We start from the raw sequence: 17,944 nt of genomic DNA on the forward strand, positions 1-17,944 counted from the left end.
TGAGATGTTTTTAACCATTACATCTGTTGAGCTTCACTAACTTCTGTTCCATTTCAGAAAGTGTGATTTGCTTTGTGTGATGTGTAAGGAAAAGGTGACAGGGTATGCCTAAGGAAGCTACTGCAAAATTGGGTAGATAACATCAGTCAATTTTTATTTCTATTTTCTTTTCAATTCTCCTCATAGAATTGAAGACTTTCTCTCTTTGTTAACAGAAGGCTATTCATGCTCCTAAAACTTCATTCCTTAGAGAATGGAGTAGACTTAATTTTTAACTCCCAGATGTTGAATGTATTAGTACAGAAACATAAGTTGACAAGTTGAAAGACTCCTTTCTAACTTCACAGCACAACCCTGTGGACATTCCAGGGGCTGTCTTGTCTCATTTGTATTCTTGCAGCTGTTGTGCAAATGTAAACAACTTTTCTTAATGAAAAACTGTGATTCTTCACTGTTATTTTTCTCTTTTCTAATTTATTTAAGAGTAAGCATTTTTTAAAGGAATGAGTTTTTATTATTTCGCATATATAATGCAATAAACGCTGTCTTGCTGAAACATCAGTGGGATTAGAGACTCTTTAACACATGATTACATTATTCAAGCTGTTCCTCTTTCATGTGCCTCATTCTTGTGGCCTGCTCTGTTTCTTACCATGCCTTCAGTCTTGGGTTGTTGCTCATGATCAATGAGGTAATGACTTCCTATTTTATTGGATTGTTTGTCAAGGTACATTAGAGAAAACAGGCAAAAATTACTTCAGCCCTGAGGTGCTAACTCCACCCTGCTCTCAAGAAGGTATTTGGTAACAGATTAGGTAATTTCAGAAATAGTGCTACCTTTTCACTCCTTGTGCCTAACTGCTGCTATAAAATGATGACACCTGTGATAAAATTGAAAATGAGTTGTAGGAAAAAAAACAGAATAAAAAAACTGATTTTGGTGTCAGTGATGGCTGATCTGCTAGACTTTAGGGACATTTGATATCTAAGGGTTTATCTGTAATAGCTGAATTTTACATCTGTCAGTTTCCTTGATTCTCAGCAGCTTTAGTGCAAACTAAAGTCAGCATTTGACTTCAAGTCATGATGAAAATGATGTGAGAGATTTCAAAAAAGATGAGCATTGAGCTGACTCCCAGGTGCACAATAGGGAAAGCTATATGGCCCTCATCTGTTAGGCAATGTGGTTTTACTTAGAGGATAACATTTGTCTGCACCCTGCTGTGCCTGCTTCATGTTTTCCTTCTGATGGTTAAAAAAACTAGCAAACCAAATAACCACACAAAAAACCAAGCAGACCAAAGCAGACATCAGAAACTCATCCATTCATTTTGATCCGTCAAGTGTGTTGTTGCTTTGTTTAGACACTTAACCTTACAGATTCTTAAATGGCAAGGATAATCTCTATTGGAGATTTGAGATGCTCTGAGTATCTTAGGAACTTGAATTTGTTTGAGTAATAAGTATCTTCTTAAAAAGGGACTGTTCTCTCTATGGTAGTACATCAGAGCTTCTAGTAGGTTACGTAGCTTAGAAGTAAAGAGAAAGTTGTTGAAATGGAACTTGGCACTTGCACAGGTCAATACAGCTCAGCTACTTCATTGTTAGAATCCCAGATATTTTCACAAAGGTAACATATAAAAGAAAAGCTGTTTAAATGAGTTCTCTTGAAATGTTCTTTGAATCTGTCTTTCCTGCTCCATACAGCTGCAACTGTGGCTGCGTGCAGGGGAGGAGAGTGTTTTCAAGACTGCTGTGTCACTGATGTATGCAGGTGTCAGGCTTACATTTCTAATTGCATGCTCCAATGTTCAAGTTCTTTCATCTATTGACAATCCTTTCTAATTTCTCCAAGTGTTTATGGAAATATTGACAGAACATTTCTAATGCTGACAAACTTCTTATGATCTGTTCAGTGCAAGCAGACTGTAGGGAGCTCAGTGAATTGTCTTTCTTCTCATTGTTGCCATGGAGGGTTCATACCCCCCAAAGGCAGTGCCAACAGGCAGGACTTAGCCTGTCCAGTTTGTCACAGGGACATGAATGTGTTCCTTGGATGGCCAGAAGGGCACAGAATCTGCTCTGGGTTGGCAGCCTTCTCCTCATCAGTTTCGTCACCTGTGCTCTGCCTTCCCTCAGGCCTGCTCATGCAATCCTCTTGGAAAGATTTGTTATGGCAGCCTTGCATCCTGTGGGCGACATGTGCTGTTACCCATTTGGCCACTGGTTTGACCCTTCTTCAGCAGGAAAGAGAGTACAGAACTGCTCTCCAGCTCCTCAGGGGCTGATGGCTGGCCCTGGGGCACAAGCCCAGAGGAGCTTGTGAGTGAAGGTACAACCTCCTGCAGCATCAGGATGTGGGGTGCTTGATACAAGCCTGCTTTGTAGGGGGCTCAGCCTGCTTTGGCACAGCTGAGGGAGCTCAGTGTACCCTCCACTAGTTTGGCTTCTGTGCAGTTTTATGTGAGAGTTTCTTTGCTTCATGTACCCTCATCCTCAGCCTCTTTTTGAACTGGCACTTCCCTGCTGTTTCCCTGGACTGTTTGCATCTGACAGCTCAGCAGGCTGCAGTAAAAGCAGGGCAGCATAAAGGCAAAAAAACCCCCTCTCTAAAGTGGGTGGGAAACTGCTGAGCAGTGTACCGGAAACTAGACAGTGAGCTGGAATCATGTACCAGTGTGGGCAGCATGCGCAGCCAAGATGCCTCACTCCTGGGAGTGCAGCCTGGACTGGCCAGTGTGTAGCTGTGTCACAGTCCTTAGGAGTTCCTGGGCTCAGTGTCCTGTGGCTCTTGGTCCCAAGCAGATGTCTTCAATTCTGCATTTTGGAATATCTGAGTAGAGCATGTGGAGATGAAAAAACTTCTGACAAAAAGCGAAGTTTTCTCTAGCAGAGACAGTTTCTTCCTACCTTAGGCACATTCTGTGTGTGCGTAGACAGTTTCCCAATGTTTTTCTTTGGAAAATTTAAAGGGAAAACGGGCAATTCATTTACATAATAGAAATATGGGTAAGAGTCTGTTTCTAGAAATATAAATCCCTTTCCTTTTCTGGGAAGCAAAAGGAAGCAAACTTGTACCTTTTGGTGTGAGTTTAACAGAATTGATGATTAATGCTGCTAATACTGCCCCTGTGTTGCTATGGGAACTCCCCTTAGCTGTCTCACTGCTGTTAAAGTACAAGTCTGCTCTTCAGGGTGCTTGTGGGACCAAGTAACAGTGGACCTGCACTCAGACCCCCCCAAGGTAGCAGTGGTATTGCTAATTGCTGAAAATAAGTTTGGTGTATGCAATACTGCAGATGTATGAAAGAAAAAAGCAAAACCAAACCTTGCTAAAATCTGTTTTTAAGTAACTCTCCACCTCCAAAGAAAACAGGCAATTTTCTCTTTATTTCTTTAGAGAACACTGTAGAGCAGGGAAATATAATTTTCAACCAGGTTTTTGTATGATGTGCCAAAGCTTTAAGATCTAATGTTTGTACCATGCTGTACCAGTGCATTTAGGACCTTGGGTTAGCCTTTTTTACAAACTATTGAAGAGATGCTATAAATCTCCTAAATCCGAGTTTGATTCTTTTAGTTGGCACAGGAGGTAATACATCACTCTGCTGAAAAAAAAAAAAAGCCTTGGCCTTTTTTCTACTGATCTAGGTCACAATTGCAGGCAGCAATTTATCCTGCTGGATCAAAGGAAATGTGAATTGAAATGAATGCATTTTGTTGTTTCTGCCTGTTGAGTTCCATCTGTAACCCTTCTTGAGCTAGCATCCTAATGTAAAATCATAATTTTCTTTAGTACCAACACTTTACAGAAAATGGCAACAAGATAGTAAATGTCAACTGAACTTGAACTGTTCTTTGAAATCTGTGTGGATTAGCTGTTCAGGTGCTCTGTTGTTTCTTGCAGAATGGAAACTGGAGAACTTGAAGAGGCTTGATGTCAATCAGGTATCAAACACACCTAATTTAATAGTTCATAAGTTTTCCCCTTAAATGATGAGTTTTGCATTATTTAAAGTAATTACTTAGAGTGAATGATCACACCAATGTAACATTTCCCTAGCAACTGGAACCACAATAACATGAGGGTAAGTTTAAATTGCTTGTTGACAAGCATTTGACAGCTGCATACACAACTTCTCCTGAAGATGCATTATTGCACCTTTTATTTAAGTGATCCCACATGGCTGTAGGAAAAGTGCAGTACAATATACCAGGTCCCCCAAGCTGCTGTCAAGAAATCAAAACCATTTCTTGCTATAGTGCTAAACTGTGGGATTTTTTTTCATCTGTGATTGTGGCCCAAATATTTGGAAGTTTAGACAATTAATCAAGGAAGGAAAGAATGTGAACAACTTTTCCATTGATCCTTAATCAGTCAAGCTTTTTTAAACTGTGGTGCTTCATCATCCTACAAAAATCAATATATGAATAACAGACTCCAAACCTACTCAAACAAGGGAAATAATCTCATGCTAGAAGGTTGAAATTGGGAATGTTGTGGATCAACTGCCTTCAGCAAAGCCCTGGTACAAAACTACAAAAAAAGATTAGTTTTCCTCTCAAGGTTGTTAGGAGTTATGGCAATGTCGGTTTGAGACTGTAAAGAAGAGTCTTGAGTATTACTTTGCCCTGGATAATGGAGTTCCCAAAGACAGAGCTTTTGTCCTGTAGTACACATGGGACTATGGGTAAAAATAGCAAACGAGACTTCTAATTATCATTACACTGCAAGTGTATTAATCTCAACAAATAATGGTTTGGAGTCTGCCCAGTAGATCTGAGGCTGGAGTAGTGCCTGTGGTTTCAGTGTAGTTTTTTCAGATTTATGCTGGAGAAACAAAGAATTTTGGTGTGTAGTTTTATATTAAAGGAAAATATAAACCTGGTAAGAGGCAGTGTTTATTATCACAAATAGAAGGAAATGATAACTTATTTTATGAGATGCCTTAGTGAAGATTGAAGGGCCTTTCTGAGGCCTGACTGGACATTAAAAAACTGCAGAAACTCCCTCTGCAGGGGAGAAGGTGAGTAATCTGTGCTGTGGAAACATGGGGTAAGGAATGTTGTGAAAAGCAGTAAATCCAGAATACTGCTTAAAACTGTAAATATGAAATTAGTTCTTTTGGTCATATAAATAGTCATAAAAAGTGGTATGCCTCTCTGAGTGCAGTAAAGGAGCTGTTGAATTCCTGCAAATAAATACTGGGGTGGTTATATTTGCTTTTTAAATGAAATGTAATTTTTCAAGCTTGCTCAGCAGCAGAGCTTCACATTTTGAATCTAATCATGCCATGACTACTAGAAACTAAAAACCCAAAAAACTGTAGAGGAGAGTTGTACGTATAACTTGGCAATATTACATAATTATCTTTTGCATATGCAGATATGTTAAAATTAAGCTGAATTTGTTATCTCTAGAGGCTGAAGCTATGTTAAAATGGAATGCTTCTGTTTGCACAGGCTGATATAGCACCACTGATGGCTTCCCTTATCGGTGTGCCTTTCCCCCTGAACTCTGTGGTAAGAAGTACAGATGTTTTTCTATGTTATAAAAATCTGTTCACTATAAAGGAAGAGGTGCTGGGGGCAAGACTTGAGGTGTGTGAGGAGAAGGATTACAGATTTGTGTAGGTGCTATAGGGTGTGAAGACTGCTTGTAGTTTTAATTTTATGTGTCTATCTTTAGAGTACAAACTTAAATTTTTTTAATGTATGTATAGGGCTTTTAATTGGAGAGGCAGCTGGTCCATTTGTAATCTGCAACTTTATACTCTTGAACTATATAAAAGTTTTTTGTTGGTTTGTTTTTTGGGATGGTAAAAATGCAATATGGTTTGAATAACACATGATTTTGATCATCAAAGCTAAGCCTGTAAACAAGCCTGTTCCTGCAATTTAATGTTCAATTATTTCTGGATTAAACTGGTGTACTTTCTTCTGATGTTATCTTGTGCCTCTAATTTAGTGAAGAGTGAGATGGCTTTTTCTTTTAATTTCTATCATGTATTATTACACAGTTCAAAAGTTGCCTCATAAATATTGAATTAACGATTAGCATTTCATTAGAGTGCTGTCACACTGCTAGTTTCACATATAAAACACCTATTTACAGCATATTTTTTGGAATATTTCTTCTGGGGACTCTGCCCAAGGAGTTGTCCCCTTGTCCTGCACTCATTGCTGGTTGTGTGAGGAAAGCTGCCCAACACAGGGTGGCATGGGAGCTGCTCCCTTTCCTACCCCAAGTACTGGATTGAGTCAGGCCCAGGTGAGGCTTTGGGTAGAAGACTGTTAGGGGTATCAAAAATAGCTTTTGATTAGAGGTTGAGTTGATATTATTTTCTAGTATATAGTTTGGTAACAACTTCTGTTATTTGTTTTTTGCATTCCTGTAGATGCTGAGATATTACAAACCATCCCTATAATGTTGCAAATCTGTGTCAGAAGAGTATTTTCAAAGGAGTTACATGAGTTATTTCAGCAGTAATTTGAAGTGTTCTTACTGCTTGTTTAGCCAGCAATTCAGTTAAGAGAAATTCCTGTTATTTAATTTTTTTTTTTCACTTATGTGTATTTTTCTTCCTCAGGGAACTCTACCTCTGGAGTATCTGAACACTAGTGCTCTTTTCAAAGCAGAGAGTATGTTTACCAATGCCGTTCAGATTCTTGAGCAATTTAAGGTACTAAACATATGGTAAAAAAGCCCAACTTATTTGAATAATAGTTGTTGCTATGTGTAAGTAAACGTATGACTTACCCTATCCATAGTGTGCCAAGCTGAAAGGATTAAAATTGAATGCACATTCATTTGATTGAATAGCTGTGAGACTTATCTGGAGAAGCTTGAAATACTTGAATAAAGAAGTTTGGTTGGCTTTTTCTAAGGAGAATGAATAACTTTTTTCTTGCTTCTTAACAAAAATGGTGATGTTTATTGGTGTTAATGTAAATCTACTGGCAGTATGTAGGTAGAATGCTGGTACCAAAGAAGGGAAATAATGCCTTTGCTATGGGGGCTGGGAGACAAGGCCTTAAATCAGGGTCACTACACAAACAGATCAGAAAGGTAAAAGGTTCCTGTGCATTAAAGAAATTAAATTAGTGGCCTAATTAGCTTTTAGCTAATGCTATTATATCTGTTGTTTTGCTTTGCAAGTGTTCATCTCTGGTTCCTCTGTCTTGATTCATTTAATATTGGATATTACATTATGAGAACACAGGAGTGGTCCAAATAAAAAAGGTTTTGTTTCACAAAGCAGTGGAGTGAGAAGCTGTCCAAAATCCCAGTTTTGGTAAGGCATAGAAATACTCCGAGGGAAAACCATCCTCCACAGATAGAAGCCGAGACACAAAATAACTCCTAACCTGTCTGGAAATTGCTGTCATGATAGTGAAACAATGAACTAGCATGAGACGACCTGTGTGAGATCAGCACCTTCAGCATCTTCTGTTCCTTTGTGAATGCCAGCTTCACAAAGGTGTGGATACCAGGGTGGCAGTGTCAGCAGCAGAATCACTTTCAAAAATCAGGTGGAGAGCTGGTGTATTAACAGGGGGAGTAACTGGTGGGGTTGGATGTGAAGTTTGAAGCATGCAGATATCACCTCTGCAGTTGGAAGACCTCTGCTTTAAGCACTAAGGATGACTCAGATATTTTTCAGTTAAATTGGCATCTTGGAGATTATTTAAAAAACAAACTAGTTCTGCTTCTCCTTTCTTTTGAGCTTACTTTTGTTCTGTAGTGCTGGGTTATTTTTGTTGGCTTTTTTTAAAGCATTGTATTGGAATGATCCTGTCTGCATTTCCTTTGAATTTCCTTTTTTCTCTGCTGAAGCAAAAGTAGACTGGCTTAGACATGCCAAGTGGATTTTTACTTTTCCTGTGATGGGCTGACCTGACCGTGGTTTGTGCTCCCTGGAGATGATGTTGCCTTGGATGGATAGGATGGAATGTGTGGGTTCCTACTTCCAGCTGTCAGGTTTTACAAGTGGTGTGCTTAGGAAGTTCCTGACTGTACATTATGCCAGCAGTCAGACTTGAGTCAGGCAGCTGCAGGAGGCCTTAAAGATGTTTTGGAGGACCTTGGACAAAGTGTCTCTGATGGCATCAATACCTTCTATTTTTGTTGATGTGCAGGTTCATTGATTTACAGTGTTGCTTTGGCGGTGTTTGCTGCAGTGTACTGGTGCCTCTCTGGCATAAATGGTGCTGATTGAGGGTGGTTGTCACTGAAACCTGGTGGCACTTCTATCCACATCTTCCTTTTATCCTGGAAACTGTAGAAGGCCTTCTGAGAAAAGCAGTAGCTGGAGCATGGTTTATTTTATTTGCTGCAGAGCAGGTCTGAGTTTGCAGGAGCTCAGAGGAGTTGTGCATACTGGAGTATAACACCCAGATATTGAGAGTGTGATTTCATGCTTTTTCCAAAGTCTTATACATCTTCTTTGATCTTTTGTAGTTTAATTCCTGATACAATTTTTAGTCTTGTTGCCACTTGCATGTAATGATTTAATGCTCTTTTATGCAGGTTAAAATGAGTCAGAAAAAGGAAACTACATTGTCAATTCTGTTCACACCATTCAAGTAAGTGTCTGTAAAAACTACGTATATTTTACATGATTGTTTGTCTTACCACTTGCTTTGGTGTTTTAGCGAGCTGCAACAACTCATTCAGTCTCTTAAGTCTTTTTTAGATGGAAATGTTTATCTCCTATGAAACTTTGCACTAGAACACTATGCAATTACCTGCTTCTTCTCACCAGAACTTTAAGATGTTATTAGGGTGATCCGGTCTGCATTTCCTTTGAATTTCCTTTTTCTCTGCTTTTTTTTTTCCTTTTCTCTTGACATGGCTTAGACATGTCAAGTGGATTTTTACTTTTCCTGCAATGGGCAGGAAAAAGTAAAATCTATTCCTTACATTTTATTTTCCATTAAGGGTTATTTGTCTAAGCTTTTTTTGACATTATAGCTATATAGGTTATACTGCTTTTTTCTTGCTATACTTTGGGCATTTTTTCAGCATACTTTGGGAGATACAAGTCCCTGTAGGGTCAGAAAGTGCAATCTGTTAATTTATATATATATATATATATATATATATATATATATATATACACGTAAAAGTTGAACTAAGAATTGTTTCTTCTGTGATATAAATGCCAATGAAGAATAAATAAAAATGCATTGCATCCAGAAAAGAAGCTTACATTGTTTAGCATGGGCTATTGAAGGAGTCTCTGGGAACTCTGCTCTAGTGTATGGAACAGTTACTGCTCCCCTCACCCTTCTGTCTTATCTAATTAAAGCTTCTTTTTCCTTTTCCTTTCTTCTGGAAAGGTTTTTGAAAGCTTTGCCATGGGTGGATGTGATAGTGTTCAGTTCTGCTCGCAGTTGGTGGAGTGCTCCAAAAATGCCTTGTCACCAAGAGCAGCTGTTTTCCTTTGGGAAATAGAGCAATGTTAATTAAGATCTTTAAATCATAGCTGCAGTAAAATGTACTTGAGTTTCTTCCTGTGAAGTATGTTTATTGTTAAAGATGATTGCTGTCTGTCTGAACAGACAATTGCTGTGTTATTTTATACCTCTAGCTCCTTCAAAGGGAAATGTTCAAGACAGATCGTGAGACAAAAGTCAAGTTAATCCTGGGCACATAATGAATCCTTTAGAACAAATTCTGAATAACAATGACAGCTGCATTATCAAAGAATTTACTGATCTGTGTGAAATAAAATGCCCATATGGAAAGGATGGATGGTTCTCTTTGATAGATGACTATTAGTTTGATTTCGCAGCCTTTCATTTTTACCTTTCCTTGAGAAATAAGACTGAGTCTATACAATAAGATGTGCTTTTCTTAATGCTGTATTTATCTTTAAAGGATCTAAGAATTACCACTTTCTTTATGGATTGCTTTTTTATGCTATGTTGGATTGATTTAAGTGGAAATGCCAGAGACATTTATCACTTTGAAAATGCAACTAAAATTTGGTATAAACATACTGTTATTTTGGTATGGTCCGCTGCAAAAATAAGTTTATTTTCTTTAGATACTCTACAATTTTTTCTGAATCAAAATTTGGATTAATAGTTGTTCCAGGAAATGTTTTTATTTGAGACCAAAATAATTCCTTGGATGTGTGAATGTCATGGCTGGAGTGATGCACCTCGCTCATCAGAGAGAAGTGATAACTATTTCACAATGTTTGATAGTAAATGCCACAGCAGTTAGCAAGATTTAGTGTCAAGGTGCACTTGATTATTTACTGCATAGAGAGTGGGTCAGAAAAAGCTGTCATGGAGATCCTCCTGTTGAGTTGTTAGATGCAGAGAAGACCCCCTTACATTCTAACCTCCTTCTCAGAGAGAGTTTAGATGCAGCTGGGTCTAGAATTAGTTCCAGACTTGGTCAGTGGTTTTGGGGGAGGCAGGAATCCACTACCACAGTGAAATGCCTTACAGGAATGTTGTGGGGCTGAAGACTTGCTTCAGGATGATGCTGTTTATTCATGCTAGGAAAGCAGAAAAAGACTCACCATGGATGGTCACAGACTAATGTAAATACTCACCCACAGTGTGCTGGGAGTAGTTTGGCCACATTCTGATTAGTCTTCACAGCTCTCCTTGACTTTCAAAAGTTGGCTCATGTCTAGGAAGCTACCAAGGGGTCTTGTCTAACCTCTTACTAATAGTTGGGATGAAGTGGTTGAACACAAACTTACTTTTAAACACATGAATAACTTCCTAGTGCTCCAGCTTGCAGGAACCAAAGGAAGACTGAAGGTAGTTTTAGGCATGACCTATCTATAGATCCGTCCCTCCTTTCACATGCAGATTACTGGATGTGTGTGCAATGAACACAAGCCTGAGCTTCAGCTGCAGGTACATGATCTGATGCATTAGTATGAGGCAAACCACGTCAGATAATCACACAAATTATGCTTGAACCTGAATGAGATGGAGAGGGAAAGGCATGCATCCCTTTCTGCTGTCTTTGTTGAGACACGTTTTTTGTGGTAGATGGAGGGTGTAGAAGGGTATGATTGTGTTTTCAGGCAAAGTTAAAAGTGCTGAGATGGGGACACCTACCTCCTGTCCAGAGCAAGAGAAATCCTGGTGTGCTGTGCTGTGTTTCAGAGTCATTGGTATTTGTAGGGAGGTTGTGTTTCTGCAGAGCTCTATGCTATTGGGAGTTGTCAGCCCAGGTTTATTATCAAGTTTGACCCCTGATCTGTATTAACCTATGGTTGGCCTTACCTGCTGCTGCAGCTGAGCACAGTTCTGTGCTGTGTCTGCTCTACTGTCCTTTCATTCAGACACAAATAACTTCTGCCTCTGTTCATTTTCAGTTGTTGTACAAAGGAGCTATACTCTTTTTTTAATCCTTCTGGTGCCTGAAATATGTAACTTGAAGCTCAGAAAGTGTATGCTCCAACATATAGTTCTTTTTTCCTTCATAGTTTATTGGGAGTTAGTGAAGGGTAATTCATGTCTGAAGTGCTTTGGAATCATGAAGTTACATAGAAAATTTTCAATATTTTGTTTGTGAGTATTACAGATTTTGTGTTATTTCAGCAACTTGGTGACTTGAAAATGAACAAAGATATCTCTAAGAACTGATTTCTTAAATTATTTAAAGATGATGTTGAATAAAGTAAAATAGAAAAGTAGATATGAGTTCTAGAAGAAATCTGAGTTTAGAATTTCAGGTTGAGGCATTCTGGTTTTAGAGGTGCAATTACTAATGAATATGTAGTTTACAGAGTAGGAGAGAGGGGAGGAATATATTCACAAACAGTGTGTTCTGTAGAAATTGCAACTTAACAGAAACTTAACCTGGACTTAATTTTTTTCAGTCAGAAATAACATTAAAATGTTTGTTTTGACTTCTGAGGGGAAAAATCCTGTTTTCTAGTTTGATTTTCAGATGTTTTATTACTGAGTGAGTAGAAAATTGTTCATGACCTTCAGCTGCAATGACTCAAAAACCAGTGTTTGAGTTGTACGTTGAATATATTGTACCAAAAGCATAAAGCTAGTATACACATATATATTTGTGGATAAAATAAGCCTGTTTTCAAAGTGCTGGCAACAGAGGAAGAATATTGAATTGATATAAAGCTTCTGATTTCCACAGGGAGTCTCATCCCTAGCAGAAGTGTGGCTGGCACAGTGGACAGGAAATGAAGGAGGCCAGTAGATATGTGCCCTTTCCTGCTTGGATCTAAATTGCATCTCTCTCTGAAATCCATCTGTCAGGTGTAGAATGATGAGAAGGAGGATGGAGCTGATCACTGTGTTATGTGATAGAAACTTCAATAGTGTCTACTTGACCAGACTCGAGGTGGGTTAGAGTTTGAATAGCTCTATTAATGAGGATGTGTCTGGCCGCCATTTTTGCTTTATCAAAGTGCCTTCATCAAGGAACAAATCTGGGTATAAGTGTATCCTGAGACTACTTGTGAAACTGTTGAGAATACATTTCAGAAACTCAGCTCCAAGTGTTTGATTCTGCAAGGCAAGGTGCAGTATCCCTTGCTGAGACTGAATACTTAACTGCAGTTCTAGTTGGATACATGAAAGAAGTTACTATCTGAAATTTGTTGCCTTCCCACTTCCTTTCTCTCCCTACCTTATTTCCCCAACTACAAAAGACATTTTCAAAAGCCATTTGCTTAGCAAAATCAGAGGCTTTTCTCAGAATTCTGAGAAGAAAAGCACACTGCTTTGACCTTTATGTGTAAGAAAAGGAGGTGCCAAGATACCAGATGCTTTGAAGGAAGTGAGAGGACAAATATGAAGACTGCTGACAGAGGAAAACTGATGTCCAGGGTAGTGAACTATCTTAGCTTTCTGACCATTTGATGCACCTTAGGGCAACTGCCAAGCTGGCACAGCTCAAAGACCAGTGTGCCAAGGGGCCAGATGCTACTGTTGCAAAATCATTCCCAAAGTTGGCATCTCTGGCCTGTGGAAGTAATCCTGCAAGAAGTATCAGGACAGGGTGGTGTGGTGAGTAAATGGTGCATCAGTGTTGCCCCAAAATCTGCGTAACCAGTTAGTGCAATTTCATTGTCCCAACAGGTACAAGAATTTAAGATAATTACATAAAAGCACAGGAGTCATTTTGCGTAGTCCTGGTGGATTCAATGCTTTCAGGGATGGCTGTGCTTCCAGCTGGTCAGGTTCTGGTCCCTCGCAGTAAGGTGGCAGGAGCAGTAGTTTAAGAACCACCATCTTCAGAAAAAAATCCAAGGGATGGACCCCTAAACTATAATCAGTGCTTGCTTACCACTAGCTCTGCTTTTTTTATTGAGTGTCTTGAAGTTTTTATTAATAATGGTTGGGGGTTTTTTATCAAGAAATAGAAACTTGACTTTAAATAAGATACTTGAGCTATCTTCTCATATAGGAAAAATCCCATCCCACCTTATGCTGCATTTTTAAAGTAACCTAATAGTCTGAATCCTACATATTAATCGTACCAAATAATTACTTTTGTGTGCATAATCTAGTTAAACTTGCATATTTATGTAGACAATCACTGCATTTTAAATGTGCAGTGTACATTTATTAAATAAAAATGTATTTTTCACCATATGAAAATGTACCTCTTCCTTTACTCTATCCTCTAGTATGAACTGAAATATAACTGCCTTAAACATTTGTATGGACTTTGGTGTAAGGAAATATCAATCATGTAGAGGCTGAGTCTTTCCACATAATTGCCCATTATCTATTTTGTCAGTGATAAAAAAGAAAATAGAGTGTAAAGTGTCTTTGAAGATTACAGAAACTTCAAAAAACTGCCATGTGCACAAATACCTCTCTTTTCTTCCTTTCTCTGATGACTGCAGATACAGTACTACATTGTTCCCTCTGTCTGATGGCCTTTCAAAACTTAAATAATAGATATTCCCACAAAATTGACATTTGGATCAAAGTGAAGCAGGTGATTTCTTTTCCACTATTGAGCAAGGCAGGGTTCCTTAAGATGTCATTGCATCCTTTGAAACATACTATTTTTGTTTTGTTTAAATAAATTACTTTTATTGAAATAACTGGTAATATCTAAGGTATTTGTGATATATGTGATAATGCTTGCAAGAGCAAACATTTTGCATTGAATGCCAAGAGGAAAGGGTGAAAATATTGCAGTAGGGAAGAGTAGTCTCAGTGATCATTCTCCCTGTGTGTTTGTTGGAATGCTTTGTGTCTTCAGAGGACCTTTTATTTAGCAGAAGCACTGATTTAGCTGCAGAGATTTCAGCCCCTTCATCCTGTGGTCAAGAATGAAGGACCAGCAGCTTCTATCAATTCCAAGTGAACCCTGGGAAGGCAGGCAGCCTTTTCCTGTCTCCACTTTGTCCCCATTGTGTTATCAGGTGTGAATCTAGGCACAAGGGATTGCTGGTACAAGCTGGTCAGTGTGGGCACCTTTAGCCTGCTGGTGTTGGGAGGCAGACTGGCAGCCCTCTCCCCTTCACCCTTGGCTTTAAGGACATGTGTAGATACATTAAAAAATAGAACTGCAGTACTGTAGAGACAAAGTGCCCAAATGAAAAAAATGGCTTTGTATTATTTTTTACAAAAAGCCCTCCTGTTTAAATAGTTAAGGTATTATCTCTTCAGGGAGAAATCGATGCCTTTCTTTGGTGAAAATGTCAGCTTCTCTCTCATTGAATGGGCCATGTCTGAAGCACACTGCTGCTCTCCTCTCAGAAGGCAGACATCCTACTGGTCCTGAGTTTCAGCAGTGCACTTGGGAGCTTTTAGTTTGTACATGAAAAGCTAACTGGAAGCAGCTTCTGCGCAGGAGGACTGGATGTAATTGGGTTTACTATCAAGTAGGAAGTAGGTAAGGTCTTAAGAAGGAGCTAAAAGGCTGGTATATAAGATAAAATATTACAAGATTAATGTATATTTCCCTGTTTTCTTGTATTATAAATCCTTTTGGCCTTTTTGTGAAACTTGTGAGGCTATGTGCAATGAGGGTGAGGAAGGATTTCCAGCAGATGGTAGGAGAGGATGGACAGAGAATGCTCTGCTCTGGGGTGTGAGGTGAGGGGCAGAGTACAGGGCTCTTTCTGGATCCTAGTAAGAAAAGCCCAATAATAAATAGCTTAATAAAGTAGCTGTTGTAATAATAGGAAATGAACAGAAGAAAACAGATAGCAAGTAAATCATACATCCCTTCAGATGCTGGGCACCCTATGTTGTGGAGCGTGGGATCAGTTTTCTGATGGTGCCACACAGATGCTGGCAGTGGAGGCATTCCCTTGTATTGCTCATTCAAGGTGCTAGGTGATTTTCAATCAAGAAATCAACCCTGGTGATAATTTCTACTGTCGGACAGAAAGGAGGTTCACATGAGAACTTGCAGCTCTGACATCCATGAGGACAGGCAGGCAGTGTAATCCCTGTTACAGAGTGGGAATTGCCTGCAGGCTGCTCTGTTCCTCCCAGCTGACTGGGTCTGTCCCTTGGCCAAGGTATTTGGGCACCACATGCCTGGGCCTGCATAGGGGATGTGGATCACTGACTCCTTGATGTGCCGTGGTCTCCTGGTTAGGATCAGTGTAGGTGTTCTCCCAGACATGTTTTGGTGGCCATGGGGCCCTGCTGGTAGGTACTTGCACAGCACAAGCTGCCTGCTCTGGATGCAGCTGCTTCCAAAATGGTCACTAGGGTTTAGGATGGGCATGTAGGATTGTGGAGCAGAAGAGGAGCTACATAGCCACAACACTGCAGATAGCTAGATCCAGCTCATTGTCATAAATCATATATAAGTCATTGACATAAATCATCATGTATCTTGCAGAGGTGAGGACTCGCAGCATTGGCAGGGTGTTGTTATGGACAGTCAGTACATATCCCTCCCCTGTAGTACTAAAATAGAAGGGACTTTAAAAATGGTGCCTTTCTTTTCCTTCAAGGATCTTTCACCTTCCCTGAAAAGCAGTTTCCCTTTCCAAAGCTGTGGCATCACGCCCTACTATGGCTTTCTGGACAAACCCCCTGCCCCTGGAAGATCCCTGCATCTAGCTTCTCAGTTCTGCTTGAAGGGGACCAGAGGGACAGTTTTGGAGTGTGGTCTCCTCCCTTCCGGCCTTTGCTTCTCTGAAGCTCTTGCCATAGTAGTTTACATGCAAAATATGCTGTGTGCAGCCCAGTTACCTTAATTGCTTCTCTGTTCAGTGAATTGGCAGCTGGCAGTTTAGTTGTCAGCTCCTTTTTCTCTCATCTTTGTTATCTAAGGGATTTACATAAATATCCTAAGGCACTATGCTGTTGAATATGCTACCTCAGGGATTCTGATTTGTGAATATTAAAGGCTATTTTAATTCCTGGGACTTGACAGTGCAGGGTTAGAGCATTAGCAGTCAGACCATTTCCTGCAGCTTCACTGATGTCCTGCTGTGCTCCTCTGCATGTTTGTGAATCTGATGAATACAAAAGCATAAATCTACTGACAGGCTTCTGCAATGTGTCAGTAAACAGACTTTTTGCTACCTTTGGCCTGTGGAAGTGTGTGTGTCCTTCTTTCATTTCCTTATGCTTTAAAGAACAAAAACCTCAGAACTTAAAAACTGGAGCCTCTTATTGACTCCTCTTATTGACTTTCTCAATCCTTTTCTTTCTTTTGGAGTGCCAGCAGTGCTTTTTAGTGCTTCTTAAAGGAAAAGGATAGCTGAGTTGCAAAAATAACTTACTACGACCCTACAACTAGACTACCTGACTAAAAATTTAACACAGTAGTCAGAAAACCCAGAAATACAAAAACCCACTTGAAATTTAGACCCTTCAAAACTGAAAGTCCTGACAGTGGAACAGCAGGAACAAAGGCATTAGATTAAGTTGAGAAAGGGAATATTGTGGGTTCTGGGCTTTATGAAGCTGTAGTAAACCCTTTAGTATAAGTTTATGAAGAGCACATTTTCTTTCAAAAAGCATAACTTTAGTATACTAATACTGTGGCTGTAATTTTTAAAATCTGTAATCAACATGCATCTTCTAATTATCAAAATGATGGTTTTTAGGACTTGCCTCTTTTAGCAGCTTACCTGAAAATATTTTAGTAAACAAGTAAAATTAAGGCCATCTAAACAGATCAAGGATCACTGATTTACCCATCAAATTGTTTAATCTTTGAAGCTTCACTCTTTGATCAGAACTAAAATGTATGCAAAGGATTGTCTCTTTATCTCACACTAGGTGCTTTCAGTCTGTCTTTGGCAGATACTATAAAACAGTTCTTTTTTCCAAAAAGGCACATCTGAAGCACTGGAATTGAATGCATTTTGAAAATGGGAAAAATTGGCTTCTGGCCATTAAAATTCATGTAAATAGGTAATTTGGTGAGGTCCATAGAATTGTAATAGCTTTCTTTTTCCTGATCATTGCCCCAGGTAACATCATGTACTCTGTATTGCACAGCAAGTTCAACAGAAAGGAAATATCGTGGTTCCAGAATTTGATTTTTGAAATATTTATTTGGTCAATTTTTTTCACATTTTGTTGAATGAACTTAAGTGTTTGCATCATTTGCCATTTGTTGTCTTTGTGGTTGTTTTTTGCTGTTAATGAAGTGAGAAAGTTTTCTCTTATGCATTTTATTCTGCTCCTACAAGACTGTGCACAGTACTTTGAAAAGTAAGCAGGAAGCAAGAAACAGGGGAATTACAAAGTTGGGTTCATTTGAGATTTCACTGTCACCAACATAAAGTCTCTGCACTCATGGGTTGCTAACTGGAGTGAATTTGTTTTAGAACAGAAATAAATGTGCAGTCATGTTTCTGCCACATTAATAGTGTTGAATGCAGACAGATCTGTGTCTCTACTCTGCCCTTACCCACCTGATGCTTTCTCAGGTACCATCCTGTTGATCACAGGCAGGTTGAAGGCAGCTCTCATGGAGGATTGCTTTTTTGAAGCCTGTTGT

At 39.2% G+C, this 17,944-nt stretch overlaps 1 protein-coding gene across 6 annotated transcripts in view; it reads left to right on the plus strand.

Annotated features, from left to right (window-relative positions):
* The window catches only part of PIGN (phosphatidylinositol glycan anchor biosynthesis class N), a 100,182-nt gene that overhangs the window by 36,702 nt on the left and 45,536 nt on the right, over positions 1–17,944 (plus strand). For all 6 annotated transcript variants that reach the window (XR_010028580.1, XR_010028581.1, XR_010028578.1 and 3 more), the window contains 4 exons: positions 3,908–3,948; positions 5,464–5,523; positions 6,591–6,683; positions 8,531–8,586. Coding sequence is in view for 2 of the 6 variants with exons in the window: in XM_063162146.1 (XP_063018216.1) it covers positions 3,908–3,948; positions 5,464–5,523; positions 6,591–6,683; positions 8,531–8,586 (250 nt within the window). In the remaining 4 variants the exon portion in view is untranslated. The remainder of the gene's footprint in view (positions 1–3,907; positions 3,949–5,463; positions 5,524–6,590; positions 6,684–8,530; positions 8,587–17,944) is intronic.

The sequence above is a fragment of the Melospiza melodia genome, chromosome 1, assembly GCF_035770615.1.
Source record: "Melospiza melodia melodia isolate bMelMel2 chromosome 1, bMelMel2.pri, whole genome shotgun sequence".
NCBI lineage: Eukaryota > Metazoa > Chordata > Aves > Passeriformes > Passerellidae > Melospiza > Melospiza melodia.